The 19,249-nt window shown below is 51.3% G+C and overlaps 2 protein-coding genes across 9 annotated transcripts in view; one reads left to right on the top strand and one right to left on the bottom strand.

Annotated features, from left to right (window-relative positions):
• The window catches only part of FAM131C (family with sequence similarity 131 member C), a 569,848-nt gene that overhangs the window by 307,299 nt on the left and 243,300 nt on the right, over positions 1-19,249 (top strand). The gene's annotated exons all lie outside the window — the stretch shown is intronic.
• HP1BP3 (heterochromatin protein 1 binding protein 3) lies at positions 1,874-18,040 on the bottom strand. Of its 8 annotated transcripts, none has more exons than XM_083629476.1 (14): positions 17,749-18,040; positions 15,500-15,675; positions 12,500-12,677; positions 11,908-12,010; positions 10,575-10,728; positions 10,057-10,216; positions 9,096-9,239; positions 8,453-8,533; positions 7,763-7,920; positions 6,121-6,211; positions 5,812-5,971; positions 3,915-4,026; positions 3,229-3,348; positions 1,874-3,091 (listed from the first exon to the last, which is right to left on the bottom strand). In XM_083629476.1, exons 3-14 carry the CDS (start codon positions 12,584-12,586, stop codon positions 2,788-2,790), a joined length of 1,674 nt encoding a protein of 557 aa, XP_083485602.1. In that variant the 5' UTR covers positions 12,587-12,677; positions 15,500-15,675; positions 17,749-18,040; the 3' UTR covers positions 1,874-2,787. The 8 variants fall into 8 exon arrangements, with proteins under 8 accessions (XP_083485602.1, XP_083485605.1, XP_083485603.1 ...); XM_083629479.1 differs by having other exon boundaries at positions 15,486-15,678; positions 17,749-17,919; XM_083629477.1 differs by having other exon boundaries at positions 15,500-15,678; positions 17,749-17,919.

The raw sequence follows: 19,249 nt of genomic DNA, 5'->3' as shown, positions 1-19,249 counted from the left end.
GTTGAGCTCAGGTCTTACTTGCAAGATTCCCTTTAGGTCATCTGTGAGAACTAGATTGGACTGGATTCAAGGTTTCCCAAACTCCAGCTGTTTCTGGACTACAACTCCCATCATCCCTAGCTAGCAGGAACTGCGGTCAGGGATGATGGGAATTGGTAGTCCAAAAACAGCTGGAAACCCAAGACCTCAGACTTAGGCTTGAAGCTGCAAAGCAAGGACTCTGGAGAAACCAAGATGCACCTGGGAAGATCTTCGCCAGCATATTCCAGATCTTATATAGCAAGGATGTTAGACCTCTGGCCCTCCAGGTGTTGAGGGAATAGAATTTCCATCAGCGCCAGGCAGAATGACCAACGATGATGATGGGAGTTGTAGTCCAACTTGGGGAGCCCTGCCCCCGTTCCAGCAGCCTTTCCTTCCAGTGAGCCCTGGCAGTGCTGTTGCTGGACTCCTTTCTGTTGATGGTACTTTTATGACCTGACTTTGTCTGTGGGATGTGCTTAATCTGAAGTAGTGCCTGAAAAGGCCAGAGGTTCAGAATGACAAGGGAAAGACAAAAGATATTGGGAGACCCGCCTGAAAAGGGTAACATTTGTCCTTGAGAGATGAGTGGGGTGGGATGAAGACACACTGTGCCTGTGATATCCAGGAAAGCGGCCATCTCCAACGGACAGGTCAGACTTGGTTTTGTCCCAAGCTCTTTTGCCAGTTTTCTTAAGCCAACATTGCTTGTCACCCAAAGGAGGCAGCCAGCTTTGCACTGGGCTGAATGCCAAGGAGAGAAGGAAGTGCTCTAGGATGGGATCTAAATGGAGGATGGGGAGGTAACATTTTCCAACTGAAGACTTTGGGGGAAAGGCATTTGGATCACAGAACTGCCCTGTCGCTTCGGGCTGCTGTTCTGAGGGGGCATTCAGCCTTTGGCAGACCATGGATGGCTGCATCAGTGGTTTTGGTAAACCTCTTGTATCTGGACTCAAGCACGGCTGCTAAAACAGATGTCATGCCATTTAAAGTCTTTTCTCCCTGCCCTGTAAAAGCACACGGGTCTCCACAATAGGGTGTGTGTCTCTACTGTGTGCTCCTGCACATTTGTGCACCATCCCAAAGTGTTAACGCCAAGCGAGAGCCCAGATGGCCGACACTGCCTGCATTTTCACCCTTGACCATGGATCACAGGATCCCCGCTGCCCAGGGTGCTGCCCGGCTCAGTTTTACGTGTTGTGTTCTGGGTACACTAAATGCATTTTATTTATGAAAGGAACCTTCCAAACCTCTGTGAATTAAGGAGTGAGGAGCAGGAGAGCGAGGGTGGAATGTAGCAGACAAAAGTGAGATCCTGACGTTTTCTTGAAATGAAGAATTTTCATTTCCCCCCAGCCATCTCCCCCCAGAAAGAACTGGACCAGATATGTGGGCATCTGATAAAAGACCTAGGTCAATGCAGAGCACGTGTTTTGCATGCAGAAGGTCCCAGGCATGGCTGGGCAGAGACACCTGCCTGCAACCTTGGAGAGTCACTGCTGCCAGTCAGCAAAAACAACGTTAAGCTAGATGGACCGATGGGTCTGACTCAGCACAAGGCAATTTCCTATGTTCCTAGGGTTTTGTGGAAATGAAGAATTTAATTAAATCCAACTGGGCATCATCAACAACTTTGGGAAACAGTGGCCAAAAGATTTCCAAGCCCTCTGTTGAGGTGGTGCTTCAGGGCACTTCTGAGCTGCAAGCAAGACCCTCTTGGCCCATGACAGAGCTGGGGCTATGCTGGGATGGCTCTGGGGAGCAGGCTTTTCTCTCCCGCATCCCAACCCCCCAGGCCCCAGCCCCACACTTTGTGGGTGTCTGAAAAAGACCACACCCCAGACAGGTGTCAAGAGTCTACTTTTTATTTTAACAAACAGCATGTTCCTTTGCTTAATGGCTCTACTCATTTGCTCTACTTAGATTGTTCTCGGTCATTTTATCTTCTCTTTTTTTTTCCTTTAAAAAAAGGGGAGGGGGAACAAATGACGAAACCTGGTGTTCGTTTCCCCCCCACCGCTCTTTCTTTACAGAACAAGTTTCAAAAGCTGGATTCAAAAAGAACTTTATGTAAGCTTGGTTTTCAGGCGACATTGAAACACTGGGGGGGTGGGGAGCATCTAAGCTAAAAAAAAAACCAAAAAAACACAAGAAAACACAACAAGGTAATGAAGAAGGCGTCTGTGGGGAAGCCCCCCGCCCCCCATCTGGCACCCAACTCTTCTTCTGAGAAGACTTGCTCACCCCAGGGGGTTCACTGGCCTGCAAGAACCAAGCAAGGCACCCAAAAGGTGGGAGGAGGAGGGAGGAAGAAGTGCCCTGTTCAGAAAGTCTTCCCGGGGATCCTTTCCACTTTCTAAAAATATAAAAATCTTCTTCTGCAACCTGTTTCAAAAGCCCAAAATTCAAAGGCAAGGTGACCCTGTACAGATTAACCTTCTCCTTATTTTTTATTTTCAAAAAGAACAGTTCTATGTTACTGATTAAAGGTTCTGGAGGGGAAGGGGTCAGGTAGATGGGAGAGGGGAAGAGGGTGGGTGGCGAGAAGGCACAGAGGGCAGGACCTAGATCTAAGGGGAGACGCTTGGATTATTAAGTGCCACTTTGACTAGCTGGCTTTCACCGCTGCTGAAGGAAGTGGGGGGAGAAGAGAGAGATGTTTGAAAGCATCAGGAGGAAGAGACAAAGGTGGCCTTGCACTTCGCAAGCAAGCGTGTGAGATCCCCACCCCCTTGTGCCCTGCCACTCCGGAGGGAGAAGGGGTTACTTTTTGGCTCTCAGGGACTTGCGCATGGTGGTCTTGCTCTTCTTGGCCGAGGGCTTCAGGTCCTTCCTTGCGCTGGCGGCTGAGGAGGGCTTCTTGGGGGCAGAGAGAGTCTTGAGGGCCGGGCGGGGCGGGGCAGCTGGCTTGGCTTTTTTGGCCTTGGGGGCCTTGACCTTGGGAGGGGGGGCTTTGGCCTTCCCACGGCGGGCCACGGGGGCTTTGCGGGGCTTGGGCTTGGCCTCCCGCCGCTTTGCCAGTGGGGGGGCCCTATTCCGGGCCTTCGGCGGGGGCCGCTTCTGCATCCTGCCAAGGAAAGGAAAAGCTCTCAGGACGGGCCCTGCAAGCCCAGCCCCTGCCTCTTCACAGCAGGCCGGGTGGCCCCGGAGGGCTGCCATGACCGTCAAAACTACTTGGACCCAAAAGCGCCCCCCAACAGATACCTTTTCCTTGGAGGGGGTTCTTCCTCCTCTGACTCCTCCTCTGACTCCTCCTCTTCCTCTTCCTCTTCATCCTCCTCTGACTCTTCCTCTTTCTGTTTCTCTGGAAACAGGACACCGGGGCTGCAGGGAGGAAAAGAAGGAACACCCCCAAGAGGAAATAATCAATTCACCAGGTGGGAAAGTGGAGCTCAATGGGAGCAAAAGGGGCAGGATCCTCCTCTCCCCCATATCTTTAACCACCCAAGGCTTTAGAACAGGGAGGGGGAACTTTGGCCCACTGGGGGGGGGGGTCCAGTTTTGCCTGCAAAGTCACTTCCCCCAAACCAGGCCCACCTGTCAATCATCTGATGTCAGCTGGTAGCCCGGGAGAAGTGGGAATCAATCCTGCTAAAGGCTGCTTCACCAGGGGGGGCGCCACCTATCAGTCACCTGACATCAGATGATTGGCGGTTAGGGGCTGCGGGGTGGGAGATGAAACGATCTGGACTCGCCAATCAAAAAGGTTCCCACTCCTGCCGTTAGAGAGTCAGCTGGAGGAGAGGTGTGTTTGTGAGAATAAGCTTGGGCTCGAGTATTTAAAGCATTTCCCCAACTTTCCCCGCTCACCTTGCCCTGTCCCACATTGCACCTTGGAATCTCAGGTGCTTCCTCCTAAGGCAGAGGCTGCCCCCCCCACACCCCGTTACCTGGGATAGTAGGGGAAACACAGCTGGAAGGTGCCACTGAAGCCCTTCCCGGAAATCTGCTCCATCCAGCCGTACTTCTCACACTTCTGCAGGGTCCTCTTCAGTAGGTGGACTGTGGGGAGGGAGGGGGGTGGCACCATCAGGAGGGGCACCAGCCGCTTGAGCTTAGCACACCCCCAACAAATCCCTTCCCTGCCACGGAATGGCCTTTTTTGCAAGCCCCGTTACTTGGGATTCTGACAAAGAGGCCAATTTTGAGCCGCCTGTGTGCTCAGGGGTTGGGGAGGGGTTCGAGAGTTCAGGCCAAAGCTCCAAGGCAGGACCTCTGAGCATCCCAACCTCTGCTCTTCCCAAGAAGCCGATTCCTACTGCCCCCCCCCCCCGTGGCATGGCTGCCAGAGCAACTGGAAAGCTTGCCTTCATCTACCTAGCAATAGTTTATGCTAAATGCCTCCCCACTCCACCACTGCTCCTCCCTCCTTTTTTTTTAAAGGTGAACTTTGGCATGAACTTGCACCCAGCACCTTCTCCAAAGGGAACAAAAATCCCAAAGGAACAAAAATCAGATTCCAAACTGCCTCTCTCTAAGCCCTTTCAAAACATAGGTCAAAATTGGGCCCCAAAGCCTTTGTCTGTCTGTCTGTCTCTCTGTCTGCTCCCCTATATTTGCAATGAGTATTCTGAGCCAAGTGGAGGGGCTTTTGCTTCAACCACTGCCCCCGCCCCCAAGATGCCTGAGGCAGGGCGGAAAAAGCACTCTGGCTTTGTGTGGAAGGAGGAAATAATCCAGGCACAGGCTGTGAGATATGAGCAGCAGCCCACGGACTTCTCCTTGTGGCGGACAGAACAGGCTGCCTTGAAAGGGCAGCTAGAAGGGAGCCCATGTGGAGAACTGGGGGGTGGCGGCTTCCATTAAGCCCTGTGCCCTTGCCAAGGCTCAGTGTCTTTTCAAGAGCAGGCGCTCTCCTGGAACAAAAATATGCGCGCGCGCACACACACACACAGCCTGCACACGCTTTCTCCCAGCAGGTCTCCTGCAAACGTCACCACTGGGATTATTTTAAAACCCAAGATCTGAGAGGGGGAACCTGGGCTGTAAAGGCAATCAATGGAAGAAGGGAGTGAGGGAGGATCGCGCAGGCATTTCATTTGCCAAGGCTCTGCTACTGCAATGTAACCCCTGTCCTGGTTGCTCTTTGAAGCCCTCACCCTAAACCCACTTAACCTCCAAGGCTCTTCTCTGGAGATGTAAATCTCCAGAAACCAGGGGCCCTCAGTAATCCAAGCACCACCAACCTTCCCTACACCTGACAACAGGTGGCGATGGCTGGTTGCCACTCTCATCTTTTCCTATTTCTATAGATCTGGCCGCCCCAGAGAGATAAGAGGAAATACACTGGAGCGGGTTGGACTAGATAACCCTCAGGTCTCCTTCCCACCCCTACCGTACCCCACGGCTGGGCCCTGCTGGGATTCACTTTGGCCAGTGCAGGGCCCTCCCAGATGACAGGGGGATTCTTTAGCTGCGATTCTTGCATTGCAGGGGGCTGGAGCAGATTATCCTTGGGGGGTCCCTTCCAAATCTACTTCTATGACTTTGCCTGCTTGCGTCTGTGGAACTAGCTCTCTCCCCCAGTGTGGTGTAGTGGTTAAGAGCGGTGGACTCGTAATCTGGTGAACCGGGTTCGCGTCCCTGCTCCTCCACCTGCAGCTGCTGGGTGACCTTGGGCCAGTCACACTTCTCTGAAGTCTCTCAGCCCCACTCACCTCACAGAGTGTTTGTTGTGGGGGAGGAAGGGAAAGGAGACTGTTAGCCGCTTTGAGACTCCTTCGGGTAGTGATAAAGCGGGATATCAAATCCAAACTCTTCTTCTTCCCCCCCTCTGTGCCTCCTTACCTTGGAAGCTGGAGTTTGACCCTGGGTGATTCTCCAGAACATATTTCTTCAGAGCAGTGGTGGAGCAGGTCTTGGGCTCATTCATGGCCGCAATGGCGGAGAGGATGGCATCTTCCATCAGGCTCCCACCCAGAAGGGGCTTCTCCCCAGATTTCTTCAGCTGAAACAGACAGTCGTTATGGTAAACCCCAGCCCAAACCAGACGCAGCCCCCTAAGCTGCTTGCTCTTGGCAGGCCAATGGAGGAGGGGAGCCAGAGGGAGTCAAGTTAAAGGGAGCTGGGCTGCTCTCCCCACCCCCCCCAACACACCTGGAAAGTTCCAGAAGCTCCTTTGCCTGTGATCTGCTCCAACTGGCCCTTCTCCACTGCTCTCTGCAGAGCATTCTTCAGCAACTGGGGTCTGTGGGAGGGAAGAAAAGGAGCTTTAAGGCCATGATTGGCAGAGAGAGCGGCAAAGACCACACAGTCCCTATCTCCCAGCAGCAGGGAGATCCTGCTGAAAAGAGGGAGGATGGCTGAAACAGCCTCCCAGGAGGAAGAGTGATGCTTCTTTCCTGGGCCCGAGGCTGACACAAAGCCCTCCTGGGTGGCCCTTCCTTGAACTGGAGGAGATTCTGCTCCCTCACGGGATGCAGAATGGCTTGTTCCGTCCACAGGCTGTGAACTGGAGCACAAAACCCTTGCACAGACTACCAGCCAGGTAGCCACACGCTCCTTTTTTTTCTTCTTTTAAAAATCCAAGTATACTTCAAAACATTTGGAATAAACCTAGAAGAGTTTAAGGGTTCCTTTTTTTGCGGAGAGGAGGATCACAGGAGCAGTGGGGCGAAACTAAGCTTGAGCAGGAGCGAAAGCTGCCTTCTACCAAGCCTGGCTGTTTGCCCACTGAGCTCAGAATTGAGCTTTCTTTACAGCTCAGCGGTGGAGCACCTGCCGTTCGTGCAGGGAGCCCCAGGTTCAGTCGCCACTGAGCTGTAAAGAAAGCCACTCCCTCTGCTCTGGCTACAATGGCGGGACACTCTGCATGTATAAATATGAAGAAGATTTGCAGAAGGGACTTGGAAAAGAGTTAAGAGCCTCGGACAGAAGATCACCAGGTTGATGGACTATACGGAACTGACGGAAAAGACTGGCAGAATCCGAGACCAGGGAGAAGAGACTGTGGAAGAATATTGGAAAAAGTTTAAAGTCTATATATAGAAATAATGTAAAATTAATGAGTGTTAGAAAAATGATGGAATGGAATTATATGGCTTTAGTAGAAATGTTATAATGAATTAAGCATAAATAAGTACTATAGTATTAATGGAAAATAAGGTTAAAATATGTTAAGATAACCATATGACAGAAAATAGAGAAAGATGGAAAGGATTTGCTGAAATAATTAATAGAAATGGAATACAAAAAGGGAGGTGAGAGGAGGTCGATGAAACAAGGGAATGAAAGAGAGGGTATTGAGATGGTATGATGTGTGTTTTTTGAATTGTTTTTGCTCTCATTTTGTTTAACGTGTTAATGTTGTGTTGTGTATTGTTTATATATTGTACTGTATTGTTTTTTCTTTCTTTTGCTTTTTCTTTTTTTTCTTTTCTTTTCTCCTTTTTGTAAGGTTTAAAAGTAATAAATATTATTTAAAAAAAATACAATGGCGGGACACTCTGAACACCCCATAGGTACATGTCTCAGGTGAGAACTTCGTACCCAAAGTTAGTCCTAGATGCAACTGATGGACATGGCTCAGTTCCTCTCATTGAAATGGGTCCACTTCTGTGAACATGGTACCACCCATGTTCCCAACAGGGAATAATCCTTTGCTGCCAATGCCAAGTCGGAAGTTGTTGAAGAGTCGTGCCCAGCCACCTGCTGTCACAGAGGGCAGAGCCTAAAGCAAGAAGTCCCGGCTGGTTGGCCAGCCAGTGCCGCCTTCCTGCCCTCCCCCTTCCAGCCCTACCTGATGTCCACCTTCAGCTTCGGGTAATACTGGGAGACATATTTCTTGATCAAGCTGTAGGATGCCTCCTTCGGCTCGCAGAGGCGTGTAAAGGCCAGCGGGAGGATGTCTTCCAGCTTCACCTGCTGCTCTGGGCCGGACGCCGAAGAAGAGCTCCGCTGTGGAGGAGAGAGGTCGGAAGCAAAGCAAGTATTCATTTCTTCCAATGCATTCCTAGCCCCGCTTTCTACATGTTCTGTTTACAAAGCAATTGTCTGTGCTAATCATCACGTCCACATCACATGCTTAAAAGTACATCCCACTCCCCAGCAAAGAATCCCAGCAACTGTAGTTTACCCCCACACAGCTACATTTCCCACAACCCTTAAACTACAGTTCCCATAATTCATTGGCGGAAAGTCATGTGCTTTAAATGTATGTGGCAAATGTGGCTTTTATCTGAAAGATTATGTATGTTTACTGTAATCCTTTGCCATCAACAGACATGGAAAAGGGTCTGCCACTAGGTCTTCAAGTGCTTCCACCACTGTGGAACGTGTGCCTTCTTCAGAGCTCTTGAAGGGATACAAGACCTGATTCAGACAAGACCCCTTGTTAGTTCCTTCAGAGAATGGAGGATTTCAACTGTGCACACTAATTACGAGTTTTGCTACCTCAACTCCTAAACCTCCCCCAGCCCCTCAGCATTACCTTCCGGTCCCTGGATTTGGGGGCCGTTTTCCCTGAGTTCGGGGCCACCACAAAGCTCCCAGAGGCTCCTTTTCCTTTCACCTGGCATGAAGAAAGAGGGGTCCAGTTCAGGCACCAGGCAAACTTTCCTTAGAAGAAAAGGCTGGGAAAGCTTCCCAATGCCATGCTGGCAGATGCTTTCCTCAGGCCTACTGTAAATTGGTTTTAGTGGTACATTTAACACCTTTGTTCCCTGCCCCTGAATTCTCCTTGGGACCGAATGTTGGACAAAACAAATGCATTTCCTTCTCTTAGCTTCTAAGATGCTACTTTAAACCACTGTTTCTCTAGTAATCTATCCAACATTTTTGTAGTCTCTTTGTCTAAGTTAACTGTGCCCCTAAAAGCTCAGCCATTTTGTTTCTCTCTCCCAACTTGTTCTGACAAGGTGTCTGCCATTTCTCTCTCTTTAGCTCTGCTCATCCTGTAAATAAATAGTTTTTGCCAAGACAAAGCTGCTCCTGCATGAATAAAGCCTTTGAACTCTGGAAAATGTAAGTGATTGTTTCAGTCTTAACACACCCAATCTGCAAGCTCTCCTAATGCTGGGCAGGCTAGAGAGAAATAAGCAAGCAAAAGAACCCCTGACCCACACCCAACTCACCTGCCGAATGACCCCTCGCTCTAGCTCCCTCTTGAGGGCCTGCTTGAGGAGGTAGCCCCTCCTCTCCAGCTCCAGTGAAGGATACTTATGGATGATGTACTTCCGGATGGCCACAACTGATGCCCCGCCTTTCTGATAGCATGCCTGGAAGGAGAAGAGGCACCTGTGACTAGGCTTACCCTATGCCAGTTGCTGGGGAAAATCACACCGAGGTGTCTGCTGGGTATAGTGAGAACAGGAAGATGGCCTGATCTGGCTGTATCTTTCTTGCACAGTTTCAAGACGGGGTGCTTCATAACCCTACCTGGAGCGACTAGGGGGTCAATACCATCTAGCTCAGGGTTACCAGATGGACTAGCAGGGGCTTTTCACTCGCAGGATTCTCCCAGGACAACTAGCAAAGCCCAGGCTGCTCATGACTTGAGCCATTCTCCCTTTCTGACTCAAATCAGGGTGCTCTCATAGCCATACGCTGTCTTCCTAAGGTGTGTGCATGTGTGCATTCCCCCCACCTCCACATGAAATGTGATGGTGGCAGATTTCTGACAGCATCCCAAACAAAGCCCTCTATAAAGATATTTTAAGCCTGGAGGACTTCCTATAGGAAACTGGGAGGTCCAACTGGCAGGTATCAAGGGCGTCTCCTGGCCCAAAGGCTGAACACTGACTACAGCAGAGCTGTGCCCTTTGAGCTGGGAGGCAGGGGCGTTTGCACTGGTGCTGACGGAGAGAGCAATTATTATCAATGATTTATTAATCGCCTTCTAAACAATCCGTTTCAAGGCGACCTATGCAGTAAAAACACAGAAACAGCAAATATGTTTAAACCAGCGGTGCAACTGGCACTCTATTCCTGGGGAGTGAAAGGTGACAAAAAACACCACATACCTGGGGGCGGGGAAGAGGCACAAAGAGAAAGGAAGAGCAGCAAACCCACAAGAAGCCCACCCTTTTTGCTCACCTTGATTGCCTCAATCAAAATGGCATCCATCTTGGGGCGAGAAGAAGCTGCCATATGCGTCTGCTTCTGTGCTCTGGCTAGCTGGCTGGCAGAGAGGGTGGCCCAGGCAGGGATGGTCTTCTTGACTTTCTTCTTCTCCTCTTTGACTTGATCCTTCTCCCTTTACACACACAAAGGGAGAGACTCAAAACTTATGCAGGAATCCCAGAAGCCCAAATACATTTTCTGCAGCTCAGGGGAGCTCTGAGTTCACAGAAAAGCAGAGAGCTGGAATCAGAAGAACTGGGCAACTGAATGTTGGAGATGGCCTTATACAAAGCCACTTCCACTTAGCCCAGGACTGCATCCCCCAAATTGTCAGGGAAGGATGGCAGCTCAGAGGTTGAGCACCTGTTTGGCATGCAGAAGGCCCCAGGTCAATCCCTGGCTGCATCTCCAGGTAGGCTTGGCAGAGACATTGGCATAGCCTTTGCCCCCGGGTATGGACTGACCCCCACTTCAGTGCCCCCACCCCTTACTCCTTTTTGGCTTCCTCGGCAGGCTTTGCCTCTCCTTCCTTTTCCTCCACTTCGGGCTCCTTGGGTGGCTCTGCCTCATTGGGTGCGGCTGGTGGAGTTTCATTCTCTTGCTCCTCTACAGTCGAAGCGGATTCCTCTGAGCTGACATCAGGATCTGAGAGGGAAGAGGAAGAAGAGGGCCATGTGCAAGTTACATGCGAAGGACAAAATGCACCCACACCCACTGCAGTTGGGCCAACAGGCCCTGCCTGAGGAATGCCACAATGGGACAGATCGACCTTGGCCCCTTCTGCTATGTCTCCTGACTGAAGTGACTGCTCACAAGCAGGCAGGATGGCAAAAGCAATCAGCTGGTAGCCAGAGGCAGACGTGGGGGTTGCCCACTGGTGGGCTATTGGGAACCATAGGTAGTGACGGAGTTGCCTTTTTGGTACCTTTCAGCCTCCTTCACTTATAAGCTGATGAGTTGGAGGGCAGCCACTGGCTCAATCGGCAACTGGGGCTCAGTTTCCATCCCCAATACTCTGCAGGGTGGGTGTGGTGGTGAGGGCAGGCTATAGTTCAGGGGCTGAGCCCGTGCGTTGCCAGTACAAGGTGGTCTTCTTGGTGGCACGACCATGGGGGAATACCCAGTTGGCAGTGAGCCCAGTTGCTGGGGACGGTTCTCACCCCTTGTGGAACGCTCTTCCTGGTGACGTATGCCCGTTTGTGCCATTACTGATTTCCAGGAGGAAATCTAAAAACATCCCTTGGCCTTGGATGGCTGAAAGGTAATGTTTCAGGCAACTCTGAACTCACTGGTTGGGGGAACACTTTTCAAAACTGTTTTTATTGAAATTGAAATACTTTATTGTCACTTGTACAACTTGTATACAGTGATACTATATGAGCACCCCCCACTCAGCTCTCTTAGTATCTCTATTTTTCTGTTTTAGAACACTTCTCCAAACAAAACCCCCCCAAAAAAAGGAAAGGAAAAAAAGAACCACTTTTAATTTAATAAAATTCATACACCTCTTGATTGTAAAAACAAGGAACCCAAACCAGTTTACAAAAAATATTGTTCCTATTTTTCTTATTAGGAAGGGTGGGATGCAAACTGAAATAATAAATGCTATTAAAAATAACATAATGCATCAAACTTTCCAAACTCCCACCTGATTCTCTGTGTGTCTCATACATACACATACAATTTCAGTAGATCCCCAAGGGTCAACTTATAAAACAGTGATGGTTCTCTGGCTGAAAGGACAAGGCTGGATGCGAATCAGCCCTACCACCACCACTTGACCACAGACCAAGGAGGACAACAGGTGGGAGTGGGAGTCTTTACCTGGCTTGGCCTCCTCCCCTTCAGCAGGTTTGCTTTTGGGAGGAGTTTCCCGAGCAGAAGAATTCACGGCCCGGCGGATGGGCATGGTGGCGTCTTCAGCCGTCTGGAAGGGAAACAGTGGCAAGAGCGTCACGAGGAGAGTCCAGGAGGTGCGGAGTGGGCTGGGGCAGGGGGAAGGCTCCAGAGGGAACTAGGGACACCCAGAAGGAAGCCACCATCACCCCACCATGTATTCCACCTAAGACGGAGGCAACTGCGCTCCGGCTCCTTAGGAGGCAGCTGGCTCCAACTTCCTGTTTCCATCAGAACTTGTGAGCATCACAGGATGTATATACATTTTAATACGTATACAGTATATTGCTTCTGTTCAGAACGAGAAGAGCAAAGGGACCCAGCAAGGGAGGTCTCAGGGGCAGCAGGGGAAGGGATCGTTGCTTTGGGATGGGGTGGGGAGGGGAGGGCAGGGGAAAGGGAAGGGGGGTGTTGGAGGCAGCCCCAACCAAGATTCCTAGAAGCAGCAGGGGAAGGAAGAGTAGAGCAGCCCTCGCAGGGGCCAGTCCAAGGGCGAGCGTGGGGAAGGGTCGGCCCCTACCTCACTCAACTTGTCCGGGGGGGCTCCCGTTAACAGTGGAAGCGCCTTACGGTGTGCGGGATCAGCTTCGGACAGATCAGTCGCCATTTTAAATTAATGTATAACCCCAACGTGAGGGTAACACTTTGGAGCCCCAGGTTTTAACCTCAAGGGGAGAGGACTTCCTAACACAGACAACCTGAAGTGCAGAAAAGATTTGGTGTGAAGGTTAACAACGAAACAAAAACAAAGGCAACTTCATCTACATCCCTATTGCGCTACTGAGCAGTCAAAGCAAAAGAAAACAACAAATTAAGCAGTTGCAGAGGAGGAGGCCAGGAAGCCCACTTTGATGGTGGTCCAACGGAGACCGTCAGAAAACCCTGCAGGTGGGAAATGGGTTTTCCTTGCACAGATTATTGGGGGGGGGGTGAGGCGTGAAGGAATGTCCTCCTCCTCCGAGGCCCCTTGCCCAGCACCCAACAGATCAAGGGTGGAAGTGGAGGCCCCAGGGTAGGCAACCCAAGCAGAATGCAACCAGCTGGCATGTTGTGGGTGGAAACGTCCCCCTCCAGCCCCAAAATCTTATTCTACATGTGGGACGTTTAAAGACAACCCCACAGCTTTCGTCAGCAGAGGCCTGAAGAGCCCAGCCAACCAGCTTCCACCCATTTTTACCGCAAAGCAGCTCATTGCCCTCACCTTCCCCAGCTTATTTTTAAATGTCACAAACCTCCAGGCAGCAGAGGGCTACCTTTAAAAACAATACCACCAGCCACCCCCCTCTAACAAACAAGGAGTTGCAGCAACAGACCCATACAGCTCCATGGCGGGGACAGCAGGGGGGAAATGAATTTGGAGTTTCAGCCCCCAATCCTGTTTCTTGAAGCAGATGAAATGTGACACTCAGGGGAAAACAACTTCTCAGCCCCACTGCACTGTAATAGAGCTGAAAGTGTGTGGGTGGAATCCTCATTTTTCAGAATTACAACTTTTTGGGGGGATGAGAGGAAATAATTAAACCGCCTGGAGCACAAATCAGTCTTATCCCCTCCCCCCTAACCTATTTGAGGTGTGGGAAGGATGTGGGTCGGACGAGGGCAAGACATGCAACTTTAATTTTAAAAAAAACCCATCAGGTTAAAATTCAGGAAATGAAAAACAGCATGGGGAGGTTCTAGGCCCACCACAGGCAAATTCCCTACATTCCTTCTGGCCTCAGGCCCCACCAACAAGAAAGGTTTTACGTCCTCTCTAGAGGGGGGGAAGGAGCCTTGATGGAGCGACTGGGAATAGAGGAGCAGAGGGGGGAAAGGCAAATGCACGAAGACCATCCTAGATTTATCTCCCAAAGGGAACAATGCCCTGCAATCTTTCTGAATGTTTACTTCTGCCAGAAGAGACTGGAGAGAGAGACTGAGAGATCTGGGTGACACTGGGACACCTCTGCCTCTTTGAGCTCAGGCATGGTAGGGCACAGGGCCCCTTGGCTGGCACAGTCCTGTGTATGGATTTCCAAAACGTACCTTCTTCCCCTCCTCCAAAAGACCTAGAAAAAAAACTTAATTTTTATTTTAAAAAACAACCCAGATAGCCTCAGACAGCCAACATGTGTGCGTTGTTCCTGGTATCAAGTGTAGTAACCCCTCTACCCAGGCTAGCAACTGCCACCCCCTCCTTCTTTGCCTACAAAACACTCTTCTTCAGGCTGAGATTCCGAAGCACGTAACCTGTAAATTTCAAACCTTTGCTTAATCAAATGCAAGTCCCCCCACTCACCCATTTTACTTTTCTAAAGAATACCGAAAGTGAGGATGATGTTCAGGAGAATGTTTCATACATTTCTGTGGGACCAAAGGAACTCCTTAGGCTTTGATTTTGCTGGTGCTTTAATGCACTTTTTAAAAAAGAGAGCTGCCCCTCCAGAGAGCCGTCGTGTTTGAATCTTGAAAAACTTTGTCTGTCTCTGCACAAGGCTGGTTTCAAAGCGTGGAAGCTACTAACAGGGTTTCCCCCTGGGAGATTAAAAGTGCTGTTGCACCAGACCCCCTAAGCACAGCATGAAAGGATTTTCTTCTACCTTTTTTAATCTTGTCAATCTGTAGTAGATGCTAACAACAGTGTGGTATGGTGGTCAGAGTGTTGGTTTAGGGTCAGGGAGGTCCAGGTGCAAATCTCCCCTCAGCCACAAAGCTCCCTGGGCAAACAAGGGACAGTTGCCTAACTCTCTCTTAGCCTCACCTACCTCACAGGTAGCAAGACCCTCAAGGCCATGGAAAGGATCGGTTTGTCCCCGTATGTGCTAGAGGTCTCACAGAGCTCTGGGTGCGACCGAGCACCTTCTCTGTGTGGAAGGTCTCACTGCAGGTGCGTTTCAAACCACATGCATTTTTCTAGGCAAAAGCGAGAATCATACAAAAGACTCCAAAGGCCCAGATTTAGCTAGAAGCTTTTACATCACAAGTCATATAGGGGATTTATGACGCCAACATTTCAAACTAAAACTAGGTGGCAAAGCTACAATTGTTCCGGGAGACTTTCAGCACCTACCCAATACTCTGATCGTGTATCCCAGTCCTCCAGATGTATTGGTCTACAACTCCCATCATCCCCAGCATCATACAGCTGTGCTGGCGGGGGGGGGGGGGCGCGATGGAAGCTGCAGATCAAAACACCTGTAGGGCACCAGAGGTTGGGGAAAGCTGATGGAATCATTATTTTGCACTTATAAATCACCTGCTGTACAAGGCAATTTGCTGTTGCAGCCCTTATAGCTGTGCCCCCCCCCCCGTTGTAGATTAGGGGGTGCAATAAGGCTGAGAGACTTGCCTTAAGGCCACCTAACCAGCTCATAGCAGAGGCAGGATTTGCACTGGGGCATCCAAGTTGGCAGTTCAGCCACTGAGATGCTACACTCTGCCACTTCTCAAAAGAGGTTAAAAGCGTTTCCAGGAACAATGTCAGTGCCTAAATCAACACGACTCAATACTTTCCTGATGAAACACACCTACAGGAACACACCTTCCTGTGGCCCAAGCTAACTTCAGTTGGAAATTCTGTGCTGGATTAAAATAGTCGACATGGACAGCATTCCTCCTCTTCCTCCTTGTGACAGGCCTCCTGGTATCTCTGACACTGCTTGCAGGGTGGGGGAGGAATTTTGCACTGGAACCTTAAGGAATCATCGCTTGTGGATTCTGCTATAGGCAAGACAGAGATCAGAGACCACAATGGAATTGCCACAATAATTATATATTGAGCCAGGCCTCTGGGTAGATCTAGCTCAGTGTTGTCTACACAGACTGGCAGCAATGGCTCTCCAGGTTCAGGCAGCGTCACTAAAGATGCTGTCAGGGACTGAACGTGGATATTCTGCTTTCAAAACAGATGCTCTTCTACTGTGCTACAACACTTCCCTAATGAAGATCCAAGCACAGCAGTCTAGATTTTAGCTTTTCTACCAGAAACTTGGCGGGGGGTTATGTGTGTTAGAAGCAGCTCTTGCCTGCTTCAGCCATTTAGCCCCAAAAGCAGGAGGTGGTAGGCTGGAGGAGGAAGGAGCTACAGAACCACACCTAGAATGTGATTCTGGAGTTGCTACCTCCACCTGATAAAAGTTTTCAAGATTCTTCTGTGTCTTGCCCATCATCCTTGTAGTTTCCTCTTCACCACCCTCAAATCTACTGCTCCTTTATGTAACTCCCATCATTCCTCCATTGTTGCCCCTTATGCCCAGAGCACCTTACCAAACACCTGCACACCATCACCTCTGCTCTATTTCATCCTGCAAAGCCTTCCTCAACACCCACCTCCTGGCATGACCCTTAGCTCTCACCCCTCCCTGAAAGTACACCAGGGCAATGGGCTGTGTGGAGGCCCTTCAGATGTTGTTGGACTCCAACACCTATCAGCAATAATCAGGGATCCTGGGCCCACCAACCTCTGAAACCCCTGACTTGCCCCGGATCCACATTATTGGACCAAGCAGAGCACAGCTGCCCTTCCTCCATTTATTGTTGCCTCCCCTTTTCCTTGTGTCTCTCCTGTTCAGCATTATGCCTTCCTCAGATGCCCAGCAGCCCCAGCAGCGTACAAATATCCTGGCTGGGGCTGATGGAAGTTGTAGTCAAAAAGCTTTGGAGAACACCAGGTTCCCCCTGAATTTAATAATAGATTACATTCATACAGAAGTTGCCAATGTGGGGCCCTCCAGATCTCACTGGGGTCCCCAATTCCCATCAGATAGCATGGCCAATGGTCAGGGTCAATGCTGGGAGTTGTAGTCCAGGGCACCACATTGGCTGCCAGTGGAGGCTAGTCCACTAGAGGAAAAGGAGCACTGTCCTCTGCCACTCCCCACTTTCCTCCTTACTTACATCCAGCTCCGTGGAATGGCTGTGCCTATCAGTTTTCCCTCCTCCTCGTCGTCTCAGTGTTGCCCTTCTGGAACTCAACAGGGGGATGAATGGGTACAAAACTAGAATTTAGTTACCTCTGTCATTGGCTCTGGCACCGCCTACTGCTGGGGCTCCCCCTTCCTTTCCTCCCAGCAGCCTGAAAAGGCACTGCTGTCGGCTCCCTTGGAATGACAAGCATTTCAAACTAGGGGGACCCAGCTCATTTTTGTAAAGTGCAATACAGTATAAGCACTGGCGAGGCTGCATACGCAGCACGCACATCGAAAAGCTCACCCTGCTCAAAGGCTCCTGGGAGCTGCAGTTTGCTAAGGCTGCTGGGGGTTATTGTAGCTCCGTGTGGGCAAGCAAACTTTGGGCGTGGGGAACGTGCATCAGCTGCCACCTAAGGCAGGTAAGCAAGGAGGAGAGAGGCTGGACGAGTCCGTCTTCTGCGCCAGCCGGCCAGTTAGCCAGCCATGGAAACGGAGCTCTGCAGGTCGGTGTGTGTCGCTTTCTGCCCCTCGTTTCTCTCTGCGCAGCAGCAGCGAAGAGGAGGATGCGCAGGGGCTGCTTCGTAGGTCCAGTCCGGGGGCCGCTGCCAAGGTGTGCCATGAGCCCCGAGCTCCTCCCCTCCGGGCCAGAGGGGCTGGCCCAGCAGCCGCGGCCACCGCCATCCAGGCCCCACCGAATGAGCCTTCCAGGGAACCGGGGCCGCCCCGCCCCCCTGCCCGGCGCGCCGCACCGAGACCAGCGCAGGCCTCCCAAGGCCAAAAGCGTCACACGGATACAGAAAAAGCGTTATGCAAATAGGAGCGCGGGCCCAACGCGTGACCTTTGACCCCGCCCCCCTCTCCCCGCCCGCCCGCCACTCACCGGCTTCAGGGCCTCCTCCTCTCCCCTCACACCCCTCTCTCTTTCGGTGAGCGAGGCACAAAGCGGCGGCGGCGGCGGCGGCCCCTTCAGCGACGGTAGCAAGCGGTAGCGGCGACGACAGCGGCGGAACCGGAGGGGACGCTGGGGGTTCGGCGGTGGGCAGGAAGAGGCGGGGCTTACCGGGCCGGAGCAACCAATAGGCGGCGGCGAGCGCCTTTCGAACGCGCGGCGGCGGCCAACCGGCGCCTCCGAGACGCGCGTGCGCCGCGCCGCCACTCCCGTTTGTGTTTTCTTTCCCCCTCCCTTTCCTTTTCGAATAAACAAAAACGCAGCCCGGCTTTGAAGAAGGGGGAAGGGCGCATGCGCGCTTTTGAGGCTGGGAGGAGGGGGAAGGGGCGGAAGCGAGCTTCTTTTGGCGGGAAAGTGTGATTTCCCCCCCCCCCCAAAATCAGGCGACTGCGCTCTGTCTCGCGGCCAGCCACGCCCACTCCTGAGAAAGCCTCGTTCACATGGGAATTTTGTACATGCTCAGGAGACGGTGACTCTCACTTACCTCCAGCGCTCGCCGTTCCAAGGGGAACGAATCCCCGGCAAGCAGGGATTCCTTCGTGAGGGGCAGCAATCTTGACGTGCTCAGAATCTCACCCGGTTTAAAAAAGCGGGTGGGAAGGAGTATATGGAATACTGTACATTTTTTAATCCTCAAGAACAATGAGATGGTTTATGCATAGAAGGACTCGCGCCAGAGAAGAAGGCAAAGGCAAGTGGAATCTGGTTGCTCTCTGCACATGCCCAGGAGCCCATCGAAAGCAGGCGCTCTCATTTATATGGACGTGGCTTCTGTAAAGACTGAGAGCTAATAAGGGGGACAGGCTCATCTTTGCTTAACACTTAAAAAGAGTGTTGTAGCGAAGCAGGGAGAAAGAAAGAAAAAAAGTGGTTCTGTGGCTGAAGACAAGCTCCTTAGAAGTTCCAAAGAGACACCTGCCACATGAAATGGAAAAAAAATCCAAGGATTTTATAGAGCAGGCTTAACGGGACGCGAGTGGCGCTGTGGGTTAAACCACAGAGCCTAGGACTTGCCGAAGGTCGGCGGTTCGAATCCCTGTGACGGGGTGAGCTCCAGTTGCTCAGTCCCAGCTCCTGCCCACCTAGCAGTTCAAAAGCACATCAAAGTTCAAGTAGATAAATAGGTACCGCTCCAGCGGGAAGGTAAACGGCGTTTCTGTGCGCTGCTCTGGTTCGCCAGAAGCGGCTTAGTCATGCTGGCCACATGACCCAGAAGCTGTACGCCGGCTCCCTCGGCCAATAAAGCGAGATGAGCGCTGCAACCCCAGAGTCGGTCACGACTGGACCAAATGGTCAGGGGTCCTTTTACCTTTAACGGTAGTTCCCAGTGCTTGCAGGGACCAAGCAACGGGAGCTCACCCCGTCGCAGGGATTCTAACCGCCGACCTTCTGATCAGCAAGTCCTAGGCTCTGTGATTTAACCCACAGCACC

Source organism: Podarcis filfolensis (assembly GCF_964270895.1).
Source record: "Podarcis filfolensis genome assembly, chromosome: 8".
NCBI classification, from domain to species: Eukaryota; Metazoa; Chordata; class Lepidosauria; order Squamata; family Lacertidae; genus Podarcis; species Podarcis filfolensis.
The sequence above is the reverse complement of the archived record's forward strand: the minus strand, read 5'-3'. Positions and strand labels throughout refer to the sequence as shown.